Below are 16,801 nucleotides of genomic sequence, written 5' to 3' on the forward strand. Positions count from 1 at the left end.
TTCCCTGGGACACTCCTTGCCTAGAAGAAGCTCTGTTGTAACTCAGGGCTACAGCTCCTGTACAGTGGTTCTCTCCTATGGCCACAACTTTCTCTCTACAGTTGCCACTGACCTCTCCTTTCCCATGCTCCTTTAGGCCCAAAGGTCATCACATCTGCTCTCATTTATTAGCCCTTGTTGGCTTCCCTTATCTCTTTTTTTTCAAGTTTTTATTTTAATTCCTATTAGTTATATTGTGTATTATAATATATACAATATAATGTATATTATAATATACAATATATTATTGTATATTAAGTGTATAATATAATAATGGCTTCCTTTAAGTCTTACAAATAATTCCTTTATTAAACTGCCCCGATGGAACTTACTGTATATTTCCCAATAGAGGCACTGACTGAAACAGCTAGGGACTCTAAATCCGTGCTGTCAAAGATAACCTTTGGCTTCTTCATATAACAAGCACGTATTCATTTATTTTTTTAAGACTGTTATTTGCTCTGAAATGAAGAACTACAGAATTGAGAGGCAGGGAAAGTCTTTTCCTAAATTTACCTCCTCTTTCTGTTCCCTTAGCAAGTACTCAATAACAAACCCTTGTAAATTAGCACACAGAGAAAATTAGATTTGGTTCAAAAGCTTTTCAACATTTCCATTTTTCTCCCCACAAAGATGTACAGGCTGTATTCGGCTATCATTTTTTAGGAATCCAGATCCATTGATTTGTTTGCAAATCCTGCAGCACATTCTACATGGAATTCATTTCTTCTTCTGGTTGTTGAAAGCCCCCCTTCCCACCTCATTTACACCAAGTGATGCAAGAGTCAAATTGAAGTGCAGAACTGCAGGAGCAACCCTCTGCTTTACCTCCGACTTTGGAATTGTATGCAACTCCGACCCCACACTTGTGATTATTTGCTTGCATGGCAATTTCTCCTGCACATCTGGTCCCGTGTCTGAAGATTAAAAAATAGATATTATAAAACATAAGTGAGGGCAAACTGTTGTTTGCACACGAATCCATGGTACATGGTCATATTAACTTTTTTGTCAACCTTTGTTGCTGGTCTCCTTCCCATCAGTATTTGTTGAAGTGCAGGTATCAGATGAAAGGGTACTGGAGTTGAAGTATGTGATTCAAATTCCAGCTTCTACCAGTGACTAGTGGTGTGACCTTAGGTAAGTCATTTGTTCTCAAGAGTATTGTTGCAAACATGTGAGATATTGCATGTATAGCACTTAGAATAGTGGCTGGTATAATGTAAGAATTCAGGAAGTGTTAGCTATGGATACTATCGTGAGCAATTCTGACACTTTTAGAAATCATGGTTTCTATTCCATACTTTTTGGTGAAGTAGCTCCTCACTCCATCTCTAGTGATCTCCTTGGATTAGGTTATTCTGACCAGTCCTAGTAGGGTAAGTAGAACAGAATTCTCCTCTTAAGCCCTCTTCCCTTCCTCTAACCATATACTACCAAACTAAAGCAACTGAGGGTTTTCTGGTACCAAGAGGAGTTTGAGATTTTAATAGGACACTTCAGGCTAATTGGGAAACCAGGGTTCTCCTGTAACTCTGATTGGGGCTGGAAGCCTGAAGAAGACTGGTTTTGTAATCAGGCAAAGAGGGTAATTTATGATTTCAGAGTACTTGGAGGGAAATGTCAATCTCTAAAACAGAGCAGATTCTAGCATTAAAACATCAATTCTGAAAATGTGGGGATAATAATCGTCCTTTCCCACCATGACCCTAACCTCAGGAGGGTCAATAAGTCAAGAGAACTTTAATGTGAATTTATTTCACGACGTTACTGCATTTTGGAAGCAGTGTAAAGGCTGTTGATACTTTGGAGGAGCTAACAGAAAAGAGGGGAAGAGTTAGCTCTGAGCAACTCTGTCAACCAGCTACTTTTAGACACTATTATAGTAGACATCTATTTTGCTCAGCATGGAATATAAAAATTTGAAATTGACTATCCAAAATAATTATCTTTCATGTATCTTTTATTCTAAAGTACCAAAGTTCATTTCTTGGTCTCCTTTTACTAAATGATATTTCTGCTTCTTCATGTTAATACTGGATAGGAATCCTAAGTCAGAACAATATAATTATCTTTTTTTTTAACTTTTATTTATTTTTGAGACAGAGAGAGACAGAATGTGAGGTGGGAAGGTGCAGAGAGAGGGAGACGAGAGGGAGACACTGAATATAAAGCAAGCTCTAGGCTCTGAGCTGTCAGCACAGAGCCCAACTTGGGGCTCAAACTCACAAACCGTGAGATCATGACCTGAGCCAAAGTCCCACACTTAACCGACTGAGCCACCCTGGTGCCCCTGTAGTTGTCTTTAATTCAAGGTCTTTCCTAATGTAGCAGATACCTGCTACTTTTTTTTTTTCCTAGCATTTTGTCCTTTTTGGGAAGGAGCTCTCCCTCACTCCTTTTGATTCTCTCATGAGGCTCCTCTTCCCAGACAGCTTTCAAGGATTGTTGCACATTCCAGGGAAGAGAATTCTAGTCTTTCTCTAAATTCTTCAGCTTTAAGTTCCATGTGAGCCATGTGGAGCTTGCCGCCAGGCAAGATTTCTTTTACTTTTTGAGAATGAATCTAATTGGAGGCAAGAGACTAAGAGATGGAGACAGTGATTGAAGTCCTGATAGCATATTATTTGAGCTCCCAGATCTTGGAATGCCTGAAGCTAGACCATCCCTTGAGTAATTTTTTTTTTAAATGCCCATTTTACTTAATCTTTGAGTTAAGATTCTCTCACTTGCAACTGAAAGTGTCCTGACCAACCACCCATGCTCTGAGAAATGTGTGCACACTGAACATATAAAAGGAAGCTTATGCTTTGATGGATTAACCCTCTTTGCTTTTGTAGGAGGAGAAACTGAGTTGTCACCTTCTGACAAGTGTGTTCCTAGAAGTCCACCACCTGTGTTTCCATTTACACAGAATGGGAATAAGGCCAGGATAGCAAAGTCTCTCGCCTGAGCCAATAGAATCCAATTGTTGGCAAACATTCCCAGCACAGCACCTCTGTCCTAAAAATGATACACTGTGACACCACCTATTATTTCTCTCTCCTTGTGTACTGAACATTATTTTCTTGAAAGGTCCAGTAGGATCATGGTACAAAAAGGGTAGATGTTTTTCCCTCCTCTTGCCCTCACTTCCCACCTCCACACTTTTAGAAAAAGGGAAGGCTTTATCAAAGTGGTACTATGTCATTCTTTGTAGACCTGCAGCTTTTTTTCTTTCCTTAAATTAGGCTCTGAGATAAAAGAACCCTTTATTATCTTAGAACAATGGTAGTAACTGGCGTTTAAACAAATTGATTTTTAAAAAATTATTCCACAAGATAGTTTAAAGACTAATATTATACTGGTTAAAACATCCTTGTCACACATGTTATTTAACTAGAAAAATAATCTGTAATTGGTATTGAAATTCTGAATATAGATTCATGGCAGCTTAATAGTAAGAGTTACCTGTACTTTGGGGATTTTATTATTTAGTGATTCCTCTTTTGATTTGCAGAGGAGAATTCAAATGCAGCTTCTATTAATCTCATTTACATAGTAATAAAGAAGAGCAGCAACACAGATAGTTTAGAGAGATAATGCCCTTGGAATTGGGAGATAATAGGTCTCTAAATACTATAAAGTCCAAGGCAAAATGGAGCCATTCATTTTCTAAACCTAAGGGATTTATTTCTGACAACATGCTAGAAGGGTAACTCTATTTTTTATTATACCTCTTGATAAATGATAGGGATGCTACCTTTTTGGTTGATAGTCAAGAGGACCCTGAGAGACAGTTACTTATTGTGTCATTTTCAAAGAGCAGATCCTGAACTGGCTCAGAAAATTGACTTGTCTCTGCTTCTGCTCCTCTTGGATATTATTCTTGTCATGTTGATTTCTTACTGGAAGGAGGTCTTAGTTGCTAAATGAGAAAACTTGATCATCATCATCATCAAAACAAACACAACTTTTTCTATGTACCAGATATTATACAAGCCAATTACCTATATAAACTCATTTAAACACCATAATAACCCAACAAAGTAGATACTATTATTATCCCTTTTTAATAGATGATAAAACTGAGGCACAAAAGAAGTTAAGTAATTTGTTCAAAGCCATCCAACTACTAAGTGGCAGATCTAATATTTAATCTAAATCCAGCTGCAAAGCCTATGCTCTTAACTGTTTGGCTATGTCACACTAACTCTATGCTGTGTGGGAGGTCCATGGCAGGCTATGCTCTAGAAACTCACGGGTTTTTAGGCATAAAATAATTACCATCATATGGGCAACTTCTTTGAAGGCTTTGGACCTCCATGAATTAGGGGAAATGTGGCTATTATAAATGCTGGATATGAGACTCCTCCTTTGTAGGGGAGGGGAAAGGGCAATCTGAGTCCCTCTTCTCATGAGTAGAGAAACTCTAGAGAATATCATTTCACCAAGTATTCAGCTATCATGCAGCCACTACACAATTTATCATCCATATTGGATCATGGGGCCAGACCTAGAATATGCTGCCTAGGAAGAAGGCTGACACTTCCAGCTAACAGTCTCCTCAGCTGCACCCATATGGCTGAGAGAAGATTTCTCTTTTGGTCTTGACCAAGGGGGTGGAAGGAGAGTTGTCATTTTTACTTCATTCTAAGAAGGGTGCCCCTTTCTTCCAAGAAGCTATTGTTCATTTCCTCAGGAAGTTCCTTTCAGGAGAGTGGAGAGCAAGTGCATTATCACCCATTTGGGGAGATAAAAGTGCAAAATAGAGGCAGAGAGAGGTAAGTGATTTCCTAAAGGTCACTTTCTACACTGGTAATTGGCAAAGCAATGACCACCAGCCAGGCTAATATTACAAGATCATGCTCCAAAAGATCACATATTTCTCCTGGCCCTGTACTGTCCTGGCTCAGAAATATAGCTCCGAGTTTGTCTGGGGTCCCTGCCATAAATTCCTGAGATATCTCACTTTCTTCCGAGGGCACCCATTGTGGTTCCTGTTGTATTGATATGGGAATATTTTAACTTTTCAGCATTATTTGCAGTTAGCATCTTTAAGAAATAAACTCTGGAAGTAAATGGTACTGAAAGAAGCAATATCTTGGAACCTTCCCCAAGTTTCCCCTTTTCTTCAAGGAGGAAATATACACCCAGAAGTTGAGGCCAAGTCCATGAGCCTCAGCTCTCTTCCTGGTGTTTGTTGAACTTCTGGAAAGGGGATCATCCAAAGAAAAACTTTAGATCAACATTACTGCACCAGCCACATAGGAATTCTGAGTGAGAATAAGAGCTAAAGGAAGAGGGAAAGAGGGAGAAAGAGAGCAAGTGAGAGAGAGCTCAATTGACCCAAGTTGGGTAATAGTCCGAGAGAAAGAAAGCCATACAGAGAGAAAAAAGAACCACTTTATGTAGCATCTTTCCATCCCATTTGTAGCAACAAGCCCTGATTTTGCCTTGGCTTTGATCTATTTTGGTGCAAGTCTCTTCTCTGTGGAGCAAATGAAGAAGAAAGTGTGAAAGTTTTCCTGAAGTTATGAAGATAACATGTGCAAAGATGAGTTCTCACATGGGCATGGACATTTGAGGCCACGTGGCTAGAGGGTGTAGTTTCTTTGCAGCTAGGAAAGAAGGTTAGAAAGTCTCCTGGCTCTGGGTTTTATCTGGCCTCTTGCTTTGGCAGGTCTGGCTCTTGGACTCCCTCATCACATTGTGACTGCTACAGAGAATTATTTTAGGAGTCAGAAGGTAATTGTCTTTCTCTTCCCTTTAGCTTTAGAATCTGCAGCAGAAACTCTGGGAAAGGTTACTGACTAGTCCAATGCCCCAGAAAACGTGTTGGATTTGAGAGCCAGGCCGCAGAGTGTATTTCTGTTGTCTGATATCTGGCTTTTGTTGTCTGATATGCTTTTCTGAGGGAACTGACGAGCATGGCTGTGGCCACTAAAAGAAGTCATGGGGAATTGTTATCTTTGTCTTCTATTTTTATTTTCACAACTAACATCAAACATGTTGCAAATAGTAAAGCATTCATTGATGGGGTTAGGGAGGGTGGGCTGGAGGATTTTACTCTTTATGACCCAAACATTCTTTCTAAAGCCATAACTATTCAGTGCCATTTGAGGGGAGCATTTTGCAACATAAGAAGAAAGTTTAATTGAACTATGGTCCTGTAAGCCAAAAGAAATATAAAAATAGAAGCATTGGTTTCTGTTTTAAGAGGAACAAAATATTATGATATGGATTGGTATGCATGAAAACTTTTCTGAGAGCTGAAATATGGTTCATATTTATTGTATAATTTTCTCAAATGAGATAAAAGCATTTTAAAGTACTTTCCCCCTCCTACCAACCCCCCATCCACGTTTACTCACTTGTTCTCATTTGTGGGATCATAACGGGGAAATGGATCATGGTCATTATCGTTAAAATCATAACTAGCCTCTGGATCCTAAAAAGAATAAAAAATAATCCTGTAGCATCATTAAAAAAAGTTAACACCGCCCAAGCCTTCTACCCCTACCCCTTCCATCCTGGCTGATAGCTCAAAAGTCTGCATTTCAGAATTTCTGACCCAGTTTCTGATCATTCATTATACCCATAAACTAGGCAGAGATGATATACACAGAAGAGTGAGCAAGCATACAATTAGCACTGAATGTCACCAAACCTGTAGCTCATTAAGCTCATAGTATATTACAACCGGAAGGAATCAGAGTTAACTTATTTCAACTGCCTCATTTTTTAAGTGAGAACACTGAGACCCAGAGAAGTTGAATGACAACTAAGCTATAGAGCTAATTAGCAACACTTGGATACTCATCTTTCTTATGATTACAGGTACAAATAGGTGACCGTGGGGTGGAGCTCAGGTCCACAGTGATCTCTTCAGCCTTCCCAATTACACTAAGCATCTAACTTAAATAAAGTGTGCTTGAAATTTAAGGCATGCTTCTAGGTCCCACCTCCTTTTCCAATCAGATTGCTACACTTAAACATCTCCCATAGAGGAATTCTACTACCACTACAGCCTCTTCTCTACAGTTTCCATATCTTTTAATAATTCCTACTTTCTACTAATCTTTTTCTTCCTTTCTTTTCCTTTAATTTTCCTTTGCTCTTTAGCTGGAGAATTTTGAATGAATGGAAAGGGTGAGAGAAACACATGGGACAATTTTAAAGATGAAATACTGATCTAAAGACCTAAGATATCACTTAGAACTTAACAATTAAGTAAATAGTTTTCATTTACTTATTTTCCATTTGAGATAAACTTTTCTCTTCTCTGAGAGCCATTTTTGCATTATTTGAATTTGCATGGAAGGAATCACATTCACATAATTGTACAATGTTAGAGATATTCGCCTATAAAGGATGTGAGTGAGGAAGAAGACTGTGAAAAATGATCTAAGGCATTATTCTTTCTTTGATTGCTTTAATGCCCTAGATACTGAGTGATAAAGAGTCTGAATGGCTTTTAATAATTTAATTTGTATAGGTGCCTTCCCCTTCCCCAGCACACAAGCTTTTGTACAATCCTTGGCTCCACTGAATTCTTTAAGTGCCTACTCATACAAAAAAAAGTTCATATGTACTGGCAGGAGGGTGAGGGAAATAGCAAAACCTTGGCCCATAATTCCTAGGGCCAGTATCCGAGAAGTCTTCCACTTGAGGAAAGGAAAGCCTTAACTATGTGTCTGTGTAGACAGCTCCCTAAGTTGCAGTCATGGGAGGGCCCAGACTCACATAATTGGCATAGATGTCTGTGTGATTCCACTCCAAACCATCATCCAGTACTGTGATAACAACTCCTTTGCCTGTGATGCCTTTTTGCCAAACAGGTATCACATGGAGATCCAGCTTGGGCAGGGCTGCAGTCATCCTAGTATCTTGCTGGTAAAGAAAAACAAAGAATTGGTAAAATCATGATTTGCTTACTGCAAAATGAAAACTGAAGCTCTAGTCCGAAGACCCATCTTTCTTTTTCCTAGGGTCACTCTACTTTTAGAAAGAATGCAATTAGGTGAAATAAAAAAATAAAGTTGATGGTAGGGCAAAGTGAATCATCAGAGTGCTGTTCTTTTCCCAATTGTTCTAATGGAAAAATCATTCAAAAGGATGAATCACCCTGTGCCCCTTCTCACTGAGCTACATGGCTTCTAAGAAGTTGATCCCTAAGTTTCATTCATTTATAATGATATGCTCAGGTTTTTATCTACCAAAGTTTTATGTGATGTCCCATATTTCCATCTCTCCCCAAATCCTGAGCTTCCCTTGCCACACTGAACCTACTTTACATTGTTTGGTTGACAGTTATTCACGGATGTTTTAATAACTTTTCGGAAAGAAAAAGCAGAACCTGGAATGCCCAGGAGGCTGCTGTCTCACCAGGACTTGCAATTTAATTGCCTCTTTCCAAGTATGAGTGAGTTAGAGGGTGAGTATCTATGAGAGGAGATGTGGAGTTTTCTTTTTTCAGATAAATTTTCTGATCGTTACAGTGTATGGGACTATAAGGGAGAACAGCTGGACAGCAAGGGAATAGAGATATGAGCTTGGGAAAGCATATAAGGGAGATGTTTTAGAAAAGTACCAGGTTTCTGGTGAAGGGGACAGTAAAAAATTTATAAATAATAACAGTCAAAAAATGTCTGAATGAATTGTGCCCTGGCTGATGCTCCTCAGAAAGAAGTAGGGGAAAACTCTTACGAGGCCAATACAAAGCTGAATCACAGGAGGTTGGAACTACAGATAGATTTTTGGACAAAGCCAGAGAAGAAGACCTCTGTGTCAATTGCAAGAACAATCATACGGTGTGGTCGTTAAGAGTATGGCCTCTGGAGCCATGAATTATGGCCCCACCACTGGTAACCATATGATTTTGGCAAGTTACTCATCTTGCCCTTGTCTCTGTTTCTTCATCTGCTAAATGGGTATAAGCATCGTATCTACAATATAATGTGAGAATTAAAGGAGTTAATTCATGTCAAACACTTAGGATAGTATTTGGCATAGTCAATACACAAATGTTAATGAGTTTCTTTCAATGCAATGAGCAAGTACTACCTAGGTTAAGAGAATGTCAAGAAGAATTGATCCCTTCTCCCAACTTTTATGCAAAAAGGATGTGTAACCTTAGCTTATGGTTGTCATGAAAACTTATATTTTATAATACTCAACAAAAGAACACTTCTATCAATATGTATGACTGCCATAGAGTCTTAATATTAAAACAGAAGGGAGAATATTCTGCAGGTAAGAAAGAACACTTAAAATTTCTCTACTCAACACTCACATACCAATGAAGATTTGGCATCTTAAAAGCAAAACAGTTTATAAGTCTATACATCTGCATGTAGATGTCTTTTGTCTCCTTGTATTCTTTCCTTTAGCTTAGCTCAGAAATTCTCACTTGTTAGCATTTAAGAATTGCCACTCAGGACCATATATAATGAATCATGTTCACTCTACCTTTTGGATGATTTAAAGGTTCTCAAGAGTAACTTTGACCAAATGTGATTTTTGCCACGATTACTGTTCTTGAACCCTTAACTTGCAAGACACAATTCTGCATTTACTCCAGATAAGCTTAAGAGAAGAAAGTAGCAACCTTTCTTCTCTTTCATAGCAGCTTTCAAAGATCATAGCTTTCATAGCAGCTAAATATCTGTGTTTCAGACACTTTCACCTAGTAAAACAGGAGATCCAGATGATGGAAGTTCCCATCAGCCCTAATTTCCAGGTAATATAGCCTTCTGATGAATTCTCCATCATTAAAAAAATCTATTGTGCAGATTTAATAAAATAAGTATCCCAGGTCCTATACAGTCTTTTTGGAAGTACTTACCAAGTACCACTGCTGATTCCACATTGGATCATTGAAGAGATTTAGTGCTGAGTCTCTTAGAACTGAACGCTTAGTTCTCTCTTTTTCATATTGTTGTTCAGCCCATAACACCTACAAGGAGGTAAAATAAATATTCATAGCAAGAAAATCAGCACTCAGATACCCACCTTTGTGTAACCATCTTCCCTTTAACTAGTTACAGTACCCTCCCCATCAGAGGTGAGGCAGCTCTAAAATGTTTTCATTTGACTACAGATAACACTGGCAGCTCAGTGAGAAGACGGGATTGCCCACTGGGCAGTAGGAGATGAACATTTCCTCTATTACAGTAAACTGTACCTTTAGGGGGAGGTCAGTGAAGTGGAGTCAGTGGAGTCAGAAGGAGTCAGTGAAGTGATGATTCCCTCAAATTATTTACGCTGTGATTCCAGTGGAAGTAAAAGTTCAGACTGCTTTCATCAGCAAATGGACCATAATACCCATTTTTTATTGAGGTCTCAGAGTTTTGTAGCTGAAAATTTGTCCATTTTCATGGAATGAGTCAACAGGCTAAGAGATTCCAGCGACTGCTGTTAAGGTGCTCTTACAGCTTAATTTCTCTTTTCTTTACATGCAAAAGGTAGAAGTTGCAAATGTTATGCATGACAAGAAAGGTGCTTTGTCTTTGCAAATCTGATACTCTGGCTCCCCTGTGCTTCTGCCTCCTGCTTAAGAGTATTTAATATGAGAAACAGATCCAGGGTGATGAATGAGTACTACTGACCATGCACACTTACCATTAATTTAGTCTCATGTATTATGCATAGAGATTTGACAATACAAAAATTACCTTTCCCACATTTATGGCATAATCCTGTTATACTTGAGACCCTGAGGGAGAGGGACTGCCTTATGGTTATATTCATTATGAAGTAATACCATGCTCTTATTTCGCTGGGCAACATGACTGTTTCCTACCCAAAACATTCTCTCTGTCATACACGTGATGATAGTCCAGTGTCTGGTGGGATGTTTTTAATGTGAGAACAATCTGACACGAGTCAGAATCAAAAATAAAAACTAAACCATAATTTGCAGCTAAAGAATAAAACTATCCACTAAGACTGTCCTGAATTTGTAATTAGAAAAATCTACTGCAAACCTATAATAAATATTGGGAGGTACTTGAAAGCTAGAAATTAGTCACTGTGATTTATTTTTAAAGAGTCTGTATGTTCAAGCTTAATTGTTTTGGTTTAAAATACTTCAATGCTTGGAATATACTGCCTGTCATCTGAGTTGGTCTTTGGAAGCTGGCTGCTAGGGAACAAGTACTAGTCTTTGATGAAGAGAGTCACTTACAGTTGGAGATTTCATTAAAAGACTTGTAACGATAGCCTATTGCTGCATTACAGAGGGCTAATTTGAAAGAATATTATCCTCCATCAAAAAGAAGGCAATAAAATGAAAATCAAAAGCAATTTTTAAAAAATGGAATATAAGAAGAGGTACTCTGCCATCTGATCAGATAAACATCCAATTGTTGGAAACAGTGTTATGATTAATGTCATTAACTCCAAATCCCATATTAATCTCTATAAGAACAGCACAAATGGAATAGAAGAAATTGGTGGTGTCTTTCTATTATTTACATAATAGGTATCATGTACTTAATTATAAATAATCTTTTTGATATGGGAAGAGCATTAAAGATCATCTAGTCCAACTTTCCACTACTGGCTTTTATGGGTTCTAGGATTTTTCCTAAAATAAATTTATTCTGTGGATAATTTTTCATAATATTATATACACTCCCTTTTTTATGAAGTTATATTGCAGACTAAATTCTTAGCTTTTCTTCATTATTCCTGAGATATTCCCCTCCAAAACAACTATTAAACAATATCTAAAGAATAGAACTGGGCTATCTGTTCACTTTAGTGAGACATTTGCAGTAATAATAACAGGTATGCTCCACTCTGTCCAATTTTCTTCTGTGAATATGAGAAGGGAGTTAGTTTGACTTCTTGTGCATTAATGTCAGGCATGCATTTAGGCAGACAGGGAAATCTCTTTCTTGCTATGCTCAAGGACTAAGCTTAGCCAGAGTCTTGGAAGTTGTCCTACTTTACAGAGCCCATACAATGAGTCATCTGCTCTGGGATGGCAAAAGGAAGACTTCACTGGACAAGAACCTTTTCAAGTAATGTTGAGCCTTTGAATTGGTCTCACACATCTAGCCATTAACCTTAGTAAAGGCTAGCCTTAGGTGCATAGGAGCTGTGGGTCGCTATACAATGTACTCATACAGCATTCTTTGCCCAGGTGTGGTTGCTGGTAACCCAGGCCCAGTCATTCCTTACCCTCATAATTTGTCTTTTTATTCTTCCTTTTAAAATTCTATCAGTTTCAAAACAAATAAAATAGCAAATTATTTCACAGGGTTTATAAATTCCATGTACTTTCAACAGTTCTATCACCTTTCTGTACTTATATTTTCTTTCTAGCAAGTTGAAAGGATGTATTCTATCTCTCACAAAGCTTCCGTAATTCTCTAGAGTGTCCTAGACAACAGATATCATAATAACAGAAAACAGGCCAGCCAGGTTACATTTCTACCAGTATGGCACATTCTTGAGAAAATGCAACACTGTATGCAAATTTCGATGCTCCTGATATAGTCAACATTTCTATTGATATGTTTGCTGACCTTGAAAACAGACTTCAAAAATCATTAGGTACATTAGGTATACATTCAAATCATCCTCACACTATTTACCTAGACTCATTCTAGACATTTCCTGCTCTTGCCTAATCATTGAATATATATACAAACCAGGATAAAAAGAAATCAAATGCTTTCAGTGAAACAATACAATACTTGTGGAAACATTTGGCTCATGAAGGCATGGATTTAAAGTGCCCTCATAAACACTAGTTCTCCATATAATGAAATCAAAGACATGGCAGAATGTGTTTTCAGTTATTCTGAAATGTTATTAAAATCAACGATCATGCATTACATTTCTTTGGCATCCCCACATTGGATATCAAAGTGCTTGGTACATAATAGGCATATAATAACAGGTTGTTAATTGATTGTATTGGCAAACATTTTTATTAGAGCTGCCATCTAATTTTCACCATTCATTTTCATACTCTTAGACTAGATTTGTGAGTTAGTGTTTTAAACATATATATTAATTAAATTAAATAAATTAAAATAAATTAAAATTAAATACGATTTAATATAGTAATATATCAAATATATATAGTACATAAATTTTATTTAACTCAGTCTATCCAATCCAGTTTTAATAATGTGCAATCATAACCCTATGGAAACAACAAGAAGCACTACAGATAAATATTTGTGATCACAATAAAAAATATTCATATTTGCGAAGTGCTTTTTGCTCTTGTCGGAAATCATAAAACAGGTAAGTCAGGTTACCAGTTTGAAGACAAATGCACAACACTTACACGATCATCATCAGATAATCTCTTAGTAATATGAAAAGCACTCCTTCGAGACCTTCGGGGATGGTTTTTATGTTTGAATAAGTAGTGATTTTCAAGTGATCCAATCTATGAAAGAAAAATAAAATAAAAATTCACTTTCCAAAATAAGTACATATGGGTTAGCTTGTAACCCAAGTAACTTAGAGACAGGCAATTTTTATTAAGCTCATTCATTGTGCTTGAAGTTAACTTTTTTTTTTTCTTTATGAGGAAAACACTGATAGAAGCCTTCCCTCTCTTGTCATTGTGTTGAGTGAGAGGAGCTCACAATATTATCGCTTGAGCTCATGGTATATTTGGGCACTGGTGATACTCCTTCTTCACAGATTTCAGAGGAACTACACTTATTTTGGTGTGAGACAATATTGTGTAGATAGACATTTCTTTTTAAAAAAATACCCATTTTATCAAATTTATCCTGTCAGAGAAGAATAATTTGTGGAAATCTGGTAAACCCTTTGAGTACTATATATGGTCAGTGTTACATCCAGCTAAAATGATTTGTTGTTGTTGTAAAATATAGCTATTGAATCTATAGCCATAATTGTTATAAGCTACTAGTGGAGACTATTTGACTTTACACTAGTTCAAGGCTTTCCATATATGGAGTTGGGAAGAGGGAAGAGTAGCCATAAAAAAAGATCACCAATGCTTAGCTCTTTTTCTGCTACCAACTGGTTTTGCTTCTGGTCACCTCTTTAATTCTAGCTTTATCCTGAGGCCTTCAGGAGCTTAGGATAGTGATGCTAAATTACTGTAAACAAAGGGAGAAATAAACAGAATCAAGAAAGCACTGTCTTTCACAAAGAATTATTTTTTTTAAATGTTTATTAGTAATACCATTTTATCTGGAAGTGGCTAGAGAAAATATAGCATATGCAAATCACATGTAAATGTAGATTTCTTCCCCCCTCTATTTCTTAAAGCTTCTTGTGACTATTCCATCCTTTCTTTGGAGATCCTACCAAGAATGCTGATTTGTTGTTGTTTGGTTTTGGGATTTATAATTTTGAAAGCAATTCCCATAATGAATGGTCCAGGTTAGGATGTATGTGTGGAGCTAACAGTGAGTAAAGAAAAAAGGGATTTTGTTTTTTTACTCTTACTCAATCTCTTTCCACACAGTTACCAGTGCTCTTTAACTGCCCAGAGGATATAGGATTAAGTCCCCAGCTACCCCCCACAGGATGCACAAGATTTCCATAATGCCCACAGTAGCTACCAGTACAATTCCAGCTACTGCTTGCACTCTGTTTTAGATGCCAACAATTCCCTGCAGTTTCTTCTAAGCTGCTTTATTTGTATCTTCTTGGTTTGCCACAATCTGGTTTCTATGCCTTGAGTGCCTCTCCGATCTCAACATGTTCTCCTGGCAACTTTTGAGTCTTCCTAAACTCTGTTCAAAAATGTTTCCTCCACTGGGCATTTTTCACTCCTCCCCAATTCCCTTCCATCTTCAATCCCTCCATCAACAAATGTTAAGAATCCAGGTGTAACTTCTCCATCAGTTACATGCAGTTCCAATTATTTGTTCCTAAACGGTCTCCTCCAGATTCTTGATTCTTTGAAAGTTTCTTTTCCTCTTATTCCTCAGCCCCTAACATGGAGCCTAGCCTAGAACAGAGTCTGGGCAAAAGCAAAAAGTCTTAGTCTGCTACTAGGACATGGAGAAGTCAATCTGCGTATTGACTTTTCTGCTGGGCATTTTAAAGACAATTTAGCTCATAAAATTGGAGAATGAAGCCTCTGGCAAGGACAGTCTTATTCCCCAGGAGATTTGATCTATGGATTCGCCAACGCCTACACCGATTACGATTACTCATCCGTGACTTCAGCGGCTTCTCTAAAACCACCTCCAGAAAAAAAAAAAAAAAAAAAAAAAAACAACGCGCCAAAATGTTTTACAACTCCCTCCTCCCCCGCTTTGAAAGCACACTTCCAAGGCAAGGGGAGAGGGCTTGATTCTAAGCCAAAGAAAATGAAAGCTTAGATTAGAAATCATGCTCCCTGGGATTCCCCGGAAATCCCACACCTAAACTGTCACTCTCTTAATGCTTTACGCCCTACCCTTCCCCCCAGCTATCTATTAAACCAGCTTTCACTTGGACAGGCAAGTTTTTATCACAGGCTGAAATCCTCAGGGAAGCTATTAGGCATTTGGCTGAGGAACAAGAAAAAAAGATAACCTTTCCCCACAGTCTTTTGGCAGCTTGACCCTTCAGGGAGACTGACCCAGCAAAGTTGTGAAGCTCGGACTTTACAAGTTCCCAGTGAAGACTCGGACCTCCCAGTAGAGGCGCGGAGAGTTGGTCCCCTGTCTTTCACCTACCTCTTCTCCCACCGGCTCCCCAGGCTATTCCGCAGGCCCCCAGCCTCTAGGTCTCGAGTCTCTGCCGCAGGCGCTCTCCCAACTCCCTGAGCGTGCCTGAAAGGCTGCCGGCGGATATCACCAAGCTTGCTTGACCCCATGCATCAGGACTTGGATCTGATGCTGCCATATTGAAAAAAAGGAAACAGCCGGATCCTGACGCAGAGACCAGCTGAGTCCCAGGGGGCAGAGCAGTAAGCCTCTCCCGGGGGCGCTTGGTCGGTAAGAGCCCGCGTGCATCTCAAGTTCGGTGAACAAGTGTGGAGGGATTTGTCTCCCAAACCACGCGGGAATGGATTTAAATGCCAAAGCGGACGGCAGCAAGAATAGGCTCTACCCAGCTGCAGCGGCTTCGTTCTGCCTGGCTGCTTCCAGCCCAAACAATAAATAATGCAAGCCTTCTTTCTCCAAGCGCGCCAGGGGCGAGAGCTGCAGAAGCTCCGGCTCTTTGCCAATGGGTTCAGGAGAGTGCGACTTGGGGCTCCCACTTGGGAGATCGCGCTTCAGTCCCGCCAGTCCCCTTGGGCCCCAGAAAGTTTCTGGAAAGTGCAAACTCTTACCTGACCCAAAAGGTCATAGCCCAGCTCCTCGGCTATGGCTGAAGCTGCCTCCGGTCCCCCGGGGATCTCCGCTGCCCATTCATTCACAAACTGCCTCTTAGCTTTTACACTGTTCAATGCATACCAAGCGCAAAAGAGAGCGAAAGCAGTACACTGCAGAGTCCAGGCTCTTCGCTCCATGGCTCACACACTCGCTCTCACACAAGTCGAAGGAGACGAGGAAAAGAAGCAAGACAAGAAGCAAGAAAGAAGAAAAGCCAGAAAGACTCGCCCTTTTCACCCTCGGACTCTAGACCACTTCTCGCTCGGGGTTGCTCTGCTAGGAGATAGGAGGCGCGCGAGTAGAGGCTGGGCGGTGGCGAGCGCTCTTTGGTCTCCCAGCTGAGTGGAGCCCCAGCCCTTCCTAGCCGGAATGGAAATGAGTGTTTACACGTCAAATCGACGAAAGCCATCTCTTGACGTCAGATCTACCTGGACTAAGATCTGGATGGTATTCCCGGCGGGGTG

General features: G+C 39.1%; 1 protein-coding gene across 1 annotated transcript in view; it reads right to left on the reverse strand.

The window, feature by feature from the left end:
- The window catches only part of PCSK1 (proprotein convertase subtilisin/kexin type 1), a 40,930-nt gene extending 24,456 nt beyond the window's left edge, over positions 1 to 16,474 (reverse strand). Inside the window, exons 1-6 of the mRNA XM_007078900.3 lie at positions 16,295 to 16,474; positions 13,328 to 13,432; positions 9,866 to 9,976; positions 7,765 to 7,911; positions 6,393 to 6,469; positions 868 to 956 (exon numbers count right to left, since the gene is read on the reverse strand). Of these exons, the coding sequence (XP_007078962.2) occupies positions 868 to 956; positions 6,393 to 6,469; positions 7,765 to 7,911; positions 9,866 to 9,976; positions 13,328 to 13,432; positions 16,295 to 16,474 (709 nt within the window). The remainder of the gene's footprint in view (positions 1 to 867; positions 957 to 6,392; positions 6,470 to 7,764; positions 7,912 to 9,865; positions 9,977 to 13,327; positions 13,433 to 16,294) is intronic.
- Between the last annotated feature and the right edge of the window lie 327 nt (positions 16,475 to 16,801).

Source organism: Panthera tigris, chromosome A1 (genome assembly GCF_018350195.1).
Source record: "Panthera tigris isolate Pti1 chromosome A1, P.tigris_Pti1_mat1.1, whole genome shotgun sequence".
NCBI classification, from domain to species: domain Eukaryota; kingdom Metazoa; phylum Chordata; class Mammalia; order Carnivora; family Felidae; genus Panthera; species Panthera tigris.